Source organism: Antennarius striatus, chromosome 18 (genome assembly GCF_040054535.1).
Source record: "Antennarius striatus isolate MH-2024 chromosome 18, ASM4005453v1, whole genome shotgun sequence".
NCBI lineage: Eukaryota > Metazoa > Chordata > Actinopteri > Lophiiformes > Antennariidae > Antennarius > Antennarius striatus.
In genome coordinates this window covers 11,160,498-11,177,245 of record NC_090793.1, presented here as the reverse complement: position 1 = coordinate 11,177,245, position 16,748 = coordinate 11,160,498, and the positions used below count along the sequence as shown (strand labels likewise).

The following is a 16,748-nucleotide window of genomic DNA, read 5'->3' as shown; positions in this document are numbered from 1 at the left end:
CTCTGGACAACAATGCAAACAAGTTTCTTAGTGGTTTTAAACCACTAATTAATACTACAGCGTTATAGTTTCCTTCAGTGATGATTACTATCTCAGATCCGGTGCACAATCTAATCCGAGTGTGTGTAGTTTTCCAGTATAACTGCAAGTGGGGAGGGGGATATGTGTGCTTGTCAAATTCTCAAACATCAGATCACATTGTAGTTCCATCTACTTTAAATGCTACCTATGTATTGCCTGTTATTTTGACGGTGGCATGGTGTTGCTCTATTTCATAGAACATGAACAAACCCATTTATCCCTATCTGTCATTTTATAACTTGTGAAGTATCTGTCACTTGTGGTCTCGTGGGAGTCCTTGTGTGTAAGTTTTCTTTACTCTAATTGAGCTCTTTATTTAATTGACAGCTAATTCTGTCCTAATAAGTCATTTCAAACTGTTTTTTTTAAATTGGAATTACAACAGCGTAATTTTTACTAATTTTTAACCTTCTAACCCTCTGATGTCAATTCACTAATTATTAGAATTATATTACCTGTATATTTATGAACAGGGTCATACAAAGGATTCAGTCCTATTTTAGAATGAATGGTTTTGTTTCAACAAATATGAATAAAAAATATCAATACAAGACATCCCAGCCTCCAGCCTAGGACCTGGGGGTCAAAGTATATGACTATTTTTAGTTTGATGTTAGGAGTGCCTATATGAATAACACCACAACTGATCATTCACTTAATGTATAAAGATGTGTTATGTGAATGTGAATGTTTGTTATGGAATCTAAATATCAAACCAGGGCCATCACAACCACCACAGGGCTACTGTGCACTGATGGATGCTGGATCAGGTTTCATCTCTTTGTGTTTCCAGGCCTGCAGCCTCAGGTAGTCAAACAATGAGACAGACAGACTGTAAGAACAGCACGTGTACACACTTCAGATCATGTTATTTTTCATTTTTCATGCTCTTTCATATACCTTTTAACTTTGCATCACTTCGGGCGTGGGTTATTTTTCACTGTCTGTGGCTTTATTATGTTTTGACACAGAAATAAAATTAAAAAAAGGGGGGGATGGAGGGGGGGGTCATCTTACAAGCTTTAATTAAACATTAGATACATTAATCCATTATAGTTCATGTGGGTTTTTATGATACAGATGGAAAACTTGAGTTTGTGTAAAGCACCTTCTTTTGAAGGACTAGCAGGAACAGAATGAGATGAGGGGGTTATTTTGGCGATGGAGATTAAGGCAGGGGCTTTTTGTCATTTGTGCGAGACAAGCCATTCATCCATCCAGTTCACAGCCAAAAAAAGGCTGGTCCCAGAAATTAGCAGTTTCAGCTCAGCAGCAAAGTCGTCGGGCTGTGAAGGCAGAGAGAAATTGACTAATTAGCAATGCGCACTAAAACTTGACGGTTCTCTCTATAACAGCGAGGGAAATACTCGGGTTTTTTTTTTTTTTTTTTTTTCTCTCCCCCTTTCTCTTTTTCTTTCTTCCATAGATGTTTGAAATCGCAGTCATTTACGCTCGACAGTTTTTACAATAGCCTTGAGCCATAATTTTGCGAGTCTCTCCAGCATCCATACCCCTGCATGGTCTCTCTCCACCGGCCATGCACGACCGTTTCTCTCCCCATCCGTGGATTTCCTATTACTCTCGTTACGACTCACTGAGCCCCAGGCCCAAGGATAATGATGTGTTGTTTCTTGGTAGCATAATTTGTCACACGTATATTTCTTCTTCTTCTTCTTCTCTTGCAGAAAAGCACAGCTCCCCTCTCACACACACTCACACACTTCTTGTTAATTCAGAAGAACAAATGATCAACGTCAACAAATAGTGACTTTATGAGTTGGAATCAATGGTTATTTCTGAGACGCCACTGACCGTAGATTTTTAAAAGGAAAGGAAATTTCTCTTAAAAAGAAGAGCAAAAAGGAAAATTCACCTGAGAATATTTGGGGGAAATCTGAAGCTCACTTTCTTTTCTTTTCTTTTCTTTTCTTTTTTTTTTTTGGTCAAGAGCTGAAGTCAGGTAAGTTTGGCTCCTTGTCGGCTGAGCTGCTCACATCGTTTAGTTGTGACAGGCGCGTTAAGGGAATCTTGGTGACAGCGATCCACCAACGATTGTGTCAAGTTGGCACACATTACGCACGTAGAAATGGCTTTTTGAACTGCATAGGAAAACAATAGATATGCATGGATCGTGTAACTTTGCCGAAAAGCCTGCATTTCAGCGAATATTTGTCGATACTCACGTCCGCGTTAACTCAGGTAGGCTAAAAAGCGTAAACGCGCCGGGGCTTCTTCGTAGCGCTGCTGACGGCTCGGATACAAACGAATTGCTTTTTGTATGACTCCGTAAAATCTGTGCGATGTGTAATGTCCTCATTGTGGGGGTGTGCGGCAAGACAGAAGAACGTATAAGTGTTGGTTGATTGCAAAGCATGCTCTCCGTCCACCGTGGCGGAGAGGTCTCTTCTCCTTGTCCGACAACTTCAGCCGCGTTACGGAGGGAGGAGGAAGGCATCCGCAGCATCTCCGTATCCCTCGATTTGTTTTTTACATTCGCCCTTCAAAACCTCAGCCTCCATTTAAATCATCTCCAGCTAAGAATGAATAAGACTGGCGCGCTGTGGGAACTGCTGTGTTTTTGTTTGCTGCTTTACGACCAGAGATCTAAGTTGAAAGCGACTGAAGCCGTGTTGGATGTGGATTCTCGCCGGTGTGATGGTTCCTCCCCTGCTGGATGGACTCAAGAGCTGCTCAATAACTTACTCGAGAAATCGTTTTCTCTTTTAATAGCCTGCCTGCAGAATGCGTGTGTTGTTCAAATAAATGACCTGAGGTAAAACGACTTGCATGGTTTATTTGTTACCTAGGTGGCGTTCACAGTCAGGAAGTCATGTCCAGATCGGGTGATAGAACATCCACCTTTGACCCAACACACAGTGACACCCTGCTGCATGGGCTCAATCTCTTATGGAGAAAGCAGCTGTTCTGTGATGTGACTCTCACTGCCCAGGGACAGCAGTTCCACTGCCACAAAGCTGTGCTTGCATCCTGCTCCCAGTATTTCAGATCTCTCTTCTCTTCCCACAACGTCATCAACAATGAGGGGAGCAAAGGGGACCAGGGCAGCAGTGGGACCCCCTCATCTTCTCCTGATGACAAGCTGGTGACCCCCAATGCAAGGCCCATCAATAACCTGGTTCTCCAGGGCTGCTCCTCTATCGGACTACGATTAGTGCTGGAGTACCTGTACACTGCCAATGTGACTCTTTCTCTGGACACAGTGGAAGAGGTGCTTTCTGTCAGCAAGATCCTCAACATCCCCCAGATCACCAAGCTCAGTGTGCAGTTTCTCAATGACCAGATCTCTGTGCAGAACTACAAACAGATCTGCAAAATTGCTGCCCTCCATGGATTGGATGAGACCAAGAAGCTGGCCAACAAGTACCTGGTGGAGGATGTACTGCTGCTCAACTTTGAGGAGATGTGTGCCATGCTAGATGCTCTGCCACCCCCGGTGGAGTCAGAGCTGGCTCTGTTCCAGATGTCTGTGCTTTGGCTGGAGCATGACCGGGAGACTCGCATGCATTATGCGCCGGATCTCATGAAGAGGCTACGCTTTGCCCTCATACCTGCTCCAGAACTGGTGGAGAGGGTTCAGTCTGTTGACTTCATGAGAACTGACCCTGTGTGCCAGAAGCTGCTGCTAGACGCCATGAATTACCACCTAATGCCCTTTAGGCAGCACTGCAGGCAGACGGTGGCCAGCAGGTGAGCGTCACACACACACACACACACACACACACACACACACACACACACACACACACACACACACACACACACACACACACACACACACACACACATTTTTTATGTACACATACCACAATGACTTGCTTTCGGGACAGATAGAAGATGAGTAAACGCCTTGTTCTTATTTAAAATTAAACAAATTCTAACTTGTCAGACATCAACTGCATGGTCAAGTATTCCCACCTTCTCTGTCGTTTAGTCCACATTGGTGATCAATGTGAGGTTTTGATGCCCAGTAAGTGATTTTGGGGGTTTCCTGAACAAGACCACCAGCTGTTGAGAGTCTTGTTTTACTCTATGATCCATAATTACCAGATTATCAAATGTTTAAGTGAACGGCTCTTTATTTTCTCACAAATCTGTGTACTAACTCTCTAATCAGCACAGACAAGACAGCAAACTCAATAAAGGTTATCCTTTTGATATCCAGCAGCTCTTATGAATATAACTCTTAATAAATTGTCACCAGAATTGCATAGTAATCACCTCAAAAGGCGTAAGGATGAATCAAATGCAAAATTAGAATCAAATGCAGTTTGGGGGGAGGTGAAGTGTGTATGTGTGTGTGTGTGGGGGGGGTGATTATAATCCAAAATGTACTACATTTGAGAAGAGGGCAGCGTTTATAATCAGGAACAGTCTGACATCGCTGCCTGTGTTTAGGAGTTGTGTCTCTCTCACTGAAAGAGGCCTAACTTCATGTTTTACTTCCCTGTTGGTCCTGATCAGCAGTTAAAGAGCTGGCAGGAAGACTGACACTGTTTGGACGTTGATCGACGGTGCTGCTGTCAGGTTTTGTTTACTCTACAGTCAAGGCTGAAAATATTTTAATTTCATAGATTTTCATACTTGCAATTCGCTGCACGTACCTTTAAACTGCAGAAAATTACAGCCATGAAATTGAGAATGACCTCGTTTTTCAATAAAATTTAAATAAAGAATTTTGCATAAAATAGTACTCCATGTGCTTTTTCCCACGATATCCAAATTATATGTCTCTCCCCAAATATTGACCTAAATGAGCAAAGAATTAGGAATCCTCATAATTAGTTTCACATGCCACTGTTTCTCTCCCCTCTCAATTAATCACCATTATCTATGTCCAGGGGCTCATTTGCATATGAATAACCCCAAAACACTTCAGAGTGGGCCTGCAGCAGAGAGAATGTACTGAGACGACAGTGATTTTCCCAAGCATGAAAAAGCAAAATATGAAAAATTAAAAAAATGTGTCTGACTATAAAGACCGGCTAGTCTTAATCTTTTCACTGCCTGTTGTGATTAATTGGTAGATTTGTTATGAATCCATTAAGCACCTGATAATGGTCATTAATGTACAGTAATGTCTGTGGTTTCAGGGTTATATATCATATATAAACAGCAGGAAATATCTCACGACTGGTTCAGAGATGTCACATGAATCATCGCAGCCAATGAAATGGAGACATTGTATGGGCAGGTTTATGTACTCAATTGCGTTTTTAGCCTCCAGCGTGGCACCCTGCATGACCGTCCTCACTTTCACAGCTAATTCAAAGGATGTCTATAGAGTACAATAACCATTCTGTAACACATTAGAAGGATAAGTATGCTGTTGAGCCATCTTTTTGTTAATCATGATAAATGTGACCACACTGCTTGATTAGGGGTCTCAGTCTTTGTACCCAGACCAGGACCAGTTTTTAATCCAACCATGCATTTATTCTTTATTTCAGTCAAATGTATTAATATTTTCAGGGGGAAAAATCCAAAACATGCAGGCCAAGGGCTGTTAATTTTCTCAAATTGATTATGTAAATGAAGGAATTAAAGGTGTCCAGGTTCAGGTTAAGATTATTTTGTTTATTGGACATTTTATTTTAATGCTTGCTACCTGTTTTGTTGTTTTCTAACACTTGTCCGCACACACACACTTTTGTTATTACAGAATCCGTTCCAATAAGAGAATGCTGTTACTGGTGGGTGGTTTGCCTCCTGGACCTGATCGTCTCCCCAGCAATTTGGTCCAGTACTATGACGACGAGAAGAAGACATGGAAGATCCTCACAAGTGAGTACCAAAAGCTGTGCTGTTTCTTTTTTTTGTGTTGTTTATTTTTTTATTTTTTTATTTTTAACCTAAGTGACTTGAGTTAGAGGCTTTTTATGATAAGAAGAAGTTGTTCCTAAGGATTGCTTTAGCACAGGTTAATTTCCACAGAAAATGAGGCAAAGGAGTTCCCTAAATCCTTTAGGTAATAATGCTTCCCTATCACTTTTTATATAAGTTTTTAATCAGAGCGTGACTTCACAGCACTGTGCAGCTTCACGCACGGTTTCCCTTGTTTTTGCTGAAATATGCTGGCAGGATGCATGATGAGATTAACTTGAATCTAATAATCTATTGTGGCAGAGGAAGAACAATAATGAATGCCATCATTCCTCAATAGATTTTAAATGTAACCTTATTATTCACATGCGTCAATCAATACATGAAACAGAATTACTCCACATGTACTAAAAAGCAGCAGTGAATTAGCCTGTTGACTTATAAATTAAATACCAAAGAGCTGGATGGGGTTAATGGAACACAGCAGCTGTATTTTCAATATAAAAAAAAGTCTTCAATTTTATTTCACCAAATAATAAACAATATTAAGATGTATCCTATAACCTTTGGGAGATTATAATGAGGTTAAGTTTGGGGGATTGATTTCATGATGTCATAAAGAGCCAGTTGTCATTATTCCCCCAACAATCTGGAGAGAACATATTTGAAGCCTTTGTAAATTTACAAAAATTTACCTGTAGGAGTCCGTCTTCCCTGACCTTTTAAGGCTCAGTGCTATATTGTTGTCATATTATAAAAGGTCAAAAAGAGCAAATGGAAAACCACATATTTGTGCTTTGCATCATCATTGCTGGACATATTGAGTTTTTGTCCCCTTGGTTGGAGACATTTCTCAGCATTTTCTCTTCATTTGTATAGATTAGCCACAGGGTCCATTTTCTTTCTGTGCATCTTACAGTATGTTCTCACCTTATGGCAGGCGTTTTTTGTGATCATGTCTGCCTTTTATAACATTTAAGTTAAGATGGAGTCTTTTTTAGTAGCTGTGGCTATAATAATTTCACATTTGTCCAAATCTATCTAGTTGCACTTTAACAAAGAAGTCATGAATAAACAGCAGCCTGAAATCCACTTCTGTTCTGCATTATATTTTTTAATTTACTCCAAACTCATGGGCATAAACTGCAACAAGCAAAAGGTCAATAGGGATTTACATCAGTCAAAACTAAAAAAGTTAACACTCAAATGGTCCATGTAGAAGTGGAAGGACAAAACTGCAAAATCATCCCCTTAACACATCAGTGACCATCTGATGTAGGCTCCACACACAATGGATGTGGTATAGAAGATTATTAACATTCAATCATAACTTTCCAATGAGGCGAAACCTGAGAGGGACAGCCTTTGATTAAGACATTCATCAACACAATTTGGGAAGAATCTGATCCTTCTCATTGTGTTGGGTGTGTATCCACTGCTCGGTGATTCTAGTGTGAAGTTTGCCATCTAGTGTACCCACAGCAGTGTAGATGAACACGAGACAAAGGCAGGCACAGCCCCATGCACAATGCCAGACTATTCTGCCTTCCGTCTTTAAACCAACCTGATATTAAAACCCCCCTCCTGGGGGGGGGGGCTCCTGGAAACGGACCTCATCTATGCAGCAGGGCCTAGAACAAAGGAATTCAGCTCAGTGGGATGCAATTGCAATGGTGTAAAGGCACGTCAGAGCTGGAGCAGCACTGGTGCATTCGCTGTGGAGTCATTCAACCAAGCCCGACTGTGCCTCTATGCAGAGGTTTCTGACTCCCTCTAGTGAGCCCTACAGCTCACTGTAGATGGAGCGATGGCGTCCAACTCACGGTGGACATGCTCACCCTGCCCTCCTCTGGATGATGACCCCTGGATTTATAGGAATATTTCTGACAAAGGGGGCAGGCAGACTCTCAAGTAAGAGAAGTAAAAGAATGATGTGATATATTACCAGCTACACTGATCAATCACAGTTAAAACAACCTGACACTCAACCCACTGTTCACCTGTATGTGAGGGACTTGTAGAGGTGGTTCAGATATCTCAAATAATCTCAGAGCACTCCTCAGGCTGTCGCCTGAGATGTACAGTAGGGAGTAGACTTCTTTTCACACGGATATGAGATGAATTTCACTGAGTACAAGTCGCTAGGCATCAAATAAAAAGTTACCCATCCATGTCCTACATACTGCTGACTGAATGATAATGTAAAGTGCATGTAAGGAAATTTAGCAGTCATATGGCACTCGTCTTTGAGGTGCACTGGAGGCAGGCAACCTAATCCCCTCGTTCAAGATAAAGCTGTGTTTAGTGTATGTAGTATTAGTTCCTATCTGAGACTCCCCTCCCGTACAGGATCGGCACATGTCAGCCAGCCAGAGTGAGATTGCAGGGAGAGGCCAATTGGAAAGAAATGAGATTCAAGGCTGTCTAATTTTGCAGCAACTGTGATCCATCAGGAGTTGGGGGGGTGACAGTGGAAATGACTGATGGAGACAGACAGGTGGGCTTTAACATTTCACTGATTTGTGCTCGAAAAGCACCGGGCCTGAGATTTATTGAGTGAACACGATCATGTTCATTATGACTGTCACCTAAGACCATTTCTCTACATCTCAATGGGGTCACTTTAGCAAAAGAAGATAGAGGAGGAGAGGAGGGGAGAACAAAATCTTGCACAAGGGAAAAACCCTTCAGCAGGGGTTTTGGGGCAGCTGGGAGCTTTTAGTCACTAAAGCTAACGTGTGCTCATACAACATCATGACACACTAAATAGCATATTTATTTAATATACAGTATTATCAAAAGTCATGCTGTAGATAGATGTTAAGCTATAGGGCATGAATGAAAGCAGTGACTGAATGTGAAACACTGCTGCTTATTGAAAAGTTAACAGAACATTTTGGAGACATTCAACCAGTGAACTCTTGTCAGAGGGTGAATTTATTCATTTATGGATGAATATAAATTCTGCTTTTTTGTGACTCCACCAAATATCTTATCAGCCCACTATTTTTTTTTAATTTTTTTTGGCTAGCACATTGCAACGTGAAACATTTTTAGAAAAAATATTTGTTTAGAGTGTGGTCTATTGCATGTCCTATATTGCCTGTTAAACCCACCTCATTCTGTGGCATGGGTCATTCCTGTATTTGATGATATGAGGTCTTGCTTGTTGGTACAAACAGTAGCTTTGTGTTTTCATTGTTACTCGTAGTGCATCATGGGAAATAAAATCGGGATTTTTTTTAATTTCACCAGTAAACGGGTGGCGTAGTGTTTGCCTACTTGTCTGCATCATTAATATATGTTAGTAGTTGACATCTTTGTCCTTTGTGTCATACAGTAATGCCTTACAACAGTGCCCATCACTGTGTGGTGGAGGTGGAGAATTTCCTGTTGCTGCTGGGTGGAGAGGACCAGTGGAACCCCAATGGTACAGTGACTCAAGGGCCCCAACATATCGCTTTTTATTTGTGAAATGTGTCAGCATCTACTTTAAAGAGCACCGTGAACTAAAGCTGATGCAAGTTTAAAGCTATCAGAGAGTCAAACACACACTCATCCTCGAAACAGATCAGCTCTGAGTGGGCAAACAACACTCCAGTCTACACTTGTCAATAATTGGCATGAAAAATAAAAACACTTTTTAACACCAAAATGTTTGTGGTGTAGAAGTGCTAAGAGTGCTTTTTGTGAAAGGGTAACAGACAGTCATTGTAAGAAGCAAAATGATGAAGAAATAAAGTAGTCCTTTTGTTCATTTTCCACCAAGTATAGCAATACATTGCTGCACAAAGGGAAATCAGTACTTTACTACAGTAAAGGAAATCAACACATAAATCAAATGTTTTAAAATGTTTTTAGAAGATTATCCTCAAATCATGGGTATTGGAAGAGCAGGACTTGAGTCAGCTCTTGTTCACTCCAGTGGCTGTGAAAATCACAGTGGGAATCATCGTGTGTGGGTAGTGATTTCAACAGTTGTGCATTTCATTAAAGTGGTGGGGAAAACACATGCAGGGCTGAGAAGTGAGAAGGTTTGAAAAGACACATGGAACATGAACGATGACCTCATAAATGTGGTGTCACTTGAGTAATCGCTGCTTTTATTGCAGGAAAGCACAGCACAAATTTTGTCAGCCGCTATGATCCAAGATTCAACAGCTGGATACAGCTGCCCCCCATGCAAGAGAGGTGAGTCCATCTGGGGTCAGATTAAAAATAAAATTGGCCTACACATGCACACACACGCACGCACATGTAAAGATGTACTTTCATCAATTGTTGATAACATTGTATATGTCCCTCTCCAGGAGAGCCAGTTTTTTTGCCTGTCGCCTGGACAGGCACCTGTATGTGATTGGAGGCAGGAACGAGAGCGGCTACCTCTCCAGCGTGGAGTCCTATAACCTGGAGAACAACGAGTGGAATTACGTGTCGTCTCTGCCGCAGCCTCTGGCTGCCCATGCAGGAGCAGTGCACAACGGCAAGATCTACATATCAGGTCAGGACACATCCTGCCACCCAGAGTTATTGACAAAAGTATTTATCAATATGCTGAGAAATTCAGAGTTTTTTTTTAAGTTACCCAAAGATAGCAGCTATTAGAGTATGATGGGAACATCTGCTGATCACTCAAACTTATTATCAATGACAGAGAAAATGCTGGGTTGTATTATAATATCAGTGACCATAAAGAGTGTGTTTATAATGTGGTTACCACAAACACATGTATTAGTTTATAATATGTACAGTATTTAATTCACCACCATTTTTAACACATTTCTTTTCATGCAATTCTATTTTTTTAATGTCTACATAAAAAATTTTACATACAAAACATTCTTTAAAAGAGAAAGCATTGTTATATATTGAATAACCCAAATGTTATTATTAAATGGTTAAATCTATCCTAAAACACAAATCTTTACAACATGAACATGCTCTTTAGAAATGTATGCACATTTCTAATATAATAATAGTATCTACATTAACATTCCACTAGGATTAGTAACTCCATTAATAGTCATTGCTGATGACACTTATTGAAATAAAGGACAGGACTAACCCAAAACATGAATTAAACGCAATGGATGTAAACATGAAAAGAAAGTAAATAAATCATTAATTTACCGAGAAGTTATTAATACTGTGCTATATATAAGGATCATTCAGATCTACTCCTTTCATAGGGGCTATGCTACTATTAGAGTTAGCATTAAGCCAGTCCATTGTTATTAAGGACTACACATAATCAGAATTCCCACATGTTGTTTTGATGTGTAAAGTGTCATATGCAGTATGTGTGTCACAGCAGTGCTTTGTCTACCTGCTGCAGGAGGAGTTCACAATGGAGAGTATGTGTCCTGGCTCTACTGTTATGACCCTATAATGGATGTGTGGGCTAGGAAACAGGATATGAACACAAAGCGTGCCATTCACGCCCTGGCTGGAATGAATGACCGCCTGTATGCTATTGGTGGAAACCATTTGAAAGGTTGGTACTTGAGATCAATGTTTTATTTCAAATCTGTGTGAAAGAAAATCTGCAGATTTGAGCTGGCAGCCATGACCTTGTCCCTCTTCATCACACTCTCATTCGAGTCACAATGGAAAAAATAAATGGAAAAACAGCTTATCAATGTGGTTCGTGTTTTGTATTTAATCAAGAAATTTTCAGTGGGAATTCTGAAAAGCTGGAATTACATGTTTCTAGTTTCATGTTTCTTTCTTTCATTTAAAAATGTTGGTTATACATCTACCTGATGCACAACTTGCAATCATGGATTGGCATTTTGAAGAACAACCTTCAGTAAGTAGCCAGAGAACTGAAAATAAATCCATTCAAAGTGGAATTTAACTCTTACTGTACATGTGTGTAGTCTGTTTCTCTCTCTCTCTCTCTCTCTCTCTCTCTCTCTCTCTCTCTCTCTCCGTGTGTGTGTGTGTGTGTGTGTGTTTGTGTGTTTGTGTGTGTGAGATTCTCAGTCCAGTCCGTTAACTGCTTCGTCACCCAGGATCTGTAAGACCCTTTAGAGCGGGCCATCCAATGATTCAAGATCGGCAGTTCAATTCCCGCTCCTGCCGAGTCATTTGTCGTTGTGTCCTTGGGCAAAACACTTTACCCGCCTTGCCTCCAGTGGGGCACTTGCTGGTGTGTGAATGTGTGTGATTGTTCCGGTGGCGGCCGGAGGGGCCGTAGGCGCAGGTTGGCAGCCACGCGTCCGTCAGTCTGCCCCAGGGCAGCTGTGGCTACACACATAGTCTACCATCACCAAGTATGAATGAGGAGTGAATGAATAATGGATCCGATGTAAAGCGTCTTTGAGTGTCCAGAAAAGCGCTATATAAATCTAATCCATCATTATTATTATTTGTTCTGTATTTGCCCATTAAATTAAGTATCATGACTTGATGCAATCAATGATTCAAAGGTAAAGATTGTTGTGAAAAAATATTAAAACACAGCTAATCTTCTTGATCAGAATCATATAGGTGTAGTTTCATTTTAATTGACTTGGCAACCAAGCAACAATCCCAAACTGGTCTTTTAAGTTTGTATTCAAATGATATGACATCACGTTCTTCAACAGCATTTTCATGTGCTGACAAACTAGTAAGTGACTGATTGCAAAAATATGTTAAACAACAGTTGAGCTCGCTGCTTCAGGTCACCTTAACTACCTGTGATAATCTGAAGTACTGATATTATTTTAAGATATTTCTTTTCCTCTCTCACAAAGGTTTCTCCCATCTAGATGTGATGTTGGTGGAATGTTACGACCCAAAAGCCGACCAGTGGAACATCCTTCAGACTCCCATCCTGGAGGGTCGCAGTGGCCCAGGGTGTGCTGTTTTGGATGACAGCATCTTCCTCGTGGGGGGCTACAGCTGGAGCATGGTATATTCCTACATATCACATTATACTGTGTTAGATGAACTATAAAGATGGCAGTATTTTATGTTTTCGTTGCTATGATGAATTCCCACAAAGAAGGTTTGAATTCCTTCTAACTCCCCTCTTTCTCCTCCACGCCGTACCCTCCCAGGTAGGAATGTATGGCCTAATATTTCTTAACAAGGCTTACTGACTTTTTAATCACCTGGCTACAGTTTTTAGCCAATAAGTAGTGGTTTATCAGGTATTATTTTCAGCTGTGGATTAACACAATGCATGTACTGTAAACACACAGCAGAATGGTATATGTAGGTCTCCCTCAAAATAAATGACAAGAAAGTTACCTTTATCCCTCATTCAACAGCTATATAATATATTCAACATATATGCTTTAGGTGTATCTATATGCATATCGTAGGAATATATCACCCTTAATACTTGCGTAAATGTGTATGCATGTTATTACATACGTTGGCAAAATACATTTCCACAGTTTGTACATAAGTGTATATTTGTTTTGTATGTTTGGAAAGAGATTTGTCAAATTGATTTCTTCACAATAAATTTTTGATATTTAGATTTGAGATATAAATTTTTGTTGAGACTTGAGAGAAAACAAAGACTAGAAGAGATGGCTGTTGTGGACCAGGAAGTACAAAAGATTAGTCGGGATGAAGTGAGGAGGGCATTGAAGAGAATGAAGAGTGAAAAGGCAGTCGGTCCTGATGATACACCTGTGGAGGTATACAGTACAGTAGAAGTGTCTAGGAGAGGTGGCAGTAGAGTTTCTGACTGGGTTGTTCAACAGGATCTTAGATAGTGAGAAGATGCCTGAGGAATGGAGGCGAAGTGTGCTGGTGCCCATTTTTAAGAACAAGGGAAATGTGCAGAGTTGTGGCAACTACAGAGGAATAAAGCTGATGAGCCATACAATGAAGTTATTGGAAAGAGTATTTGAAGCTAGACTAAGGGCAGAAGTGAGCATTTGTGAGCAGCAGTATGGTTTCATGCCAAAAAAGAGTACTACAGATGCAGTGTTTGCTTTGAGGATGTTGATAGAGAAGTACAGAGAAGGCCAGAGGGAGCTGCATTGTGTTTTTGTAGATCTGGAGAAAGCTTATGACAGGGTGCCCAGAGAGGAACTGTGGTATTGTATGAGAAAGTCTTGAGTGGCAGAGAAGTATGTGAGAGCGGTGAAGGACATGTATGAGGACTGTAAGACAGTGGGGAGGTGTGCTGTAGGTGTGACAGAGGAGTTCAAGGTGGAGGTGGGACTGCATCAGGGATCAGCTCTGAGCCCCTTCTTGTTCACTATGGTGATGGACAGGCTGACAGACAAGGTTAGACAGGAATCTCTATGGACTATGATGTTTGCAGATGACATTGTGATCTGCAGTGAGAGCAGGGAACAGGTGGAGGAGAAGCTAGAGAGGTGGGGGTTTGTTCTGGAAAGGATAGGAATGAAGGTTAGCCGCAGTAAGACAGAGTACATGTGTGTGAATGAGAGGGACCCAAGTGGAAGAGTGAGGTTACAGGGAGAATAGGTCAAGAAGGTGGAGAATTTTAAGTACCTAGGGTCAACAGTCCAGAGCAATGGAGAATGTGGAAAAGAGGTGAAGAAGCGTGTCCAGGCAGGATGGAACGGGTGGAGGAAAGTGTCAGGTGTGATGTGTGATAGAAGAGTTTCAGCTAAAATGAAAGGAAAGGTGTACAAAACTGTGGTGAGACCAGCGATGTTTGGTCTAGAGACAGTGTCACTGAGGAAAAGACAGGAGACAGAGCTGGAGGTAGCAGAGATGAAGATGCTGAGGTTCTCTCTGGGAGTGACCAGGATGGATAGGATCAGGAATGAGTACATCAGAGGGCCAGCACATGTTAGAGGTTTTGGAGATAAAGTCAGAGAGGCCAGACTGAGATGGTTTGGACATGTCCAGAGGAGAGATAGTGAATATATTGGTAGAAGAATCCTGAGTTTTGAACTGCCAGGCAGGAGGCCTAGAGGAAGACCAAAGAGGAGGTTTATGGATGTAATGAAAGAGGACATGAAGGTAGTTGATGTGAGAGAAGAGGATGCAGAAGACAGGGTTAGATGGAGGCAACTGATTCGCTGTGGCGACCCCTGAAGGGAAAAGTCAAAAGGAGAAGAAGATTTTTTCAGGATAAATTTAAATTAGCACAAACATTTACCTTCACTGCAAATCTGATATTTAGGTTCATCATTGTCAGTGATCCATTCATTTGTCTTGTGGAAGTTGCTTTACACTTTCATAACTTTACTTGTCCAGTGCCTGTGATGTAAAACGTGCTGCATCTCAAGTTAGCAGCTGGCCCATAAGGATATCAGTACTGTCAGTCATAGCAACAGCCTCATTATTTTCTTAAGTTTTGTCTGATTGTACTGGGGCTTTCTTTTTTCTTTTTGTTGATGGTTCTTATATTTTAGTGCTGTGTTATTTTTACACTAGCTTATGACAGATTTCAATGGAGATACCTAGCAGCAGATTCTTCTGATCAACCCAGTTTCCCCATGAAGATGTTTACACCTAGTGCTTGTTCAGGTGTTCTGGGGTGAGACTCACCAGGCCATGGCAACATCCAATAAAAATTGAGGATTATCATGTGTACAAACTTCAGAAGTGTCATTTCTTAGTTCCAGTCTCGTTAGCAACATGTTTGTTCCTGGTAATCATACAATCTGTCACCAAGTGTAACATTTGGCTCATTAATGTTATCTAATAGTTTCTGGACAACAGTGGCCACAATGAACATTAAGCTACATCCCACTTCACAGGCAGTACTCTCGGTATTTTGTAATTTATTTTTATTTTCATTTGATGACAAAACAAATATTTTTAAAAACACCATCTCTAACTTTATATTTTGTCCTTCTTGTTGACTATATTATTTATATGAAATCCTGTTTAGAGATCCAGACTGCACTGAGACGATGACTGGATTTTCTTTTTTCCCTAGGGAGCTTACAAGTCTTCCACCATCTGTTATAGCCCAGAGAAAGGAACATGGACGGAGCTGGAGGGAGAGGTGGCAGAGCCCTTGGCGGGCCCAGCCTGTTCCACTGTCATACTGCCGGCCTGCCTTCCCTTTAACAAATGACAACTAATGACGAATGAGGAAGAGGAGGCAGAGAGCGAATGGGAAGAGGACCATCAATAATCAAAACAGTTGTTAACAATTTTGTGACAAACCCTGTGGGGTGTGTATAAATTATTTTTTTACAGGTTTGACCAGAGCACTTTCGTTTTTCCTTACTGAAGGTTTGAAAAAAAAAAAAAACCTAATTGTGTAACTCATGTATTTAAACTCACGTGTGTTCTGAGAAATGGTCAGGTTCATATTTGATTTACAATGATAGTAAGTGTTTTTGGCTTCTCTTTGATAGCACGCATAGTGTTGAACTGAATTATAGCTTTCAAATCCATTGTATCTTGTATTCTGTAGAAGCTTAATTCCAACCAAATGCAGTGTTGTTCCACAGAGTCACTCTGAGAGGAAAGGTGATCAGTCTAATTATCATGGGGTTAAAGTAGGGCTGGGTGAGTTACATGAACCATGATGATCAATGTGTGTAAATATTCATATGTAACTCTTCTCTGAATGCGCATTCATTTCGCTACATCACCTGGTCGAGTCATCAAGCAACCTTTCTGTTACCTTTCCCAATAACTCAAGCTTTCTAAATATTTTAAATGGCAATGTTTTAAAAGCATTTCCTGTACCCAACATGGCATCAACAAAAATATATTGTATCTACACCTACAGAAGTATGAGGGTCCTAACACTAAAAAAAAGAAACTAGTGCACTCTGATCTTTATGAGGATGTGTCCGCATCACCCAGCCCTAATTTTTGACTAATTCTTACATTAATAATTTCTATCCAGACTGAAGTTGTGTTGCTATGTAGGCTGTTTA

General features: G+C 40.8%; 1 protein-coding gene across 1 annotated transcript; it reads left to right on the top strand.

The window, feature by feature from the left end:
• The first annotated feature begins 2,911 nt into the window (after positions 1-2,911).
• klhl14 (kelch-like family member 14) lies at positions 2,912-15,931 on the top strand. The gene is made up of 8 exons (XM_068341364.1): positions 2,912-3,789; positions 5,762-5,883; positions 9,263-9,352; positions 10,035-10,113; positions 10,233-10,423; positions 11,258-11,416; positions 12,663-12,820; positions 15,791-15,931. Exons 1-8 carry the CDS (start codon positions 2,912-2,914, stop codon positions 15,929-15,931), a joined length of 1,818 nt encoding a protein of 605 aa, XP_068197465.1.
• The last annotated feature ends 817 nt before the right edge of the window (positions 15,932-16,748 follow it).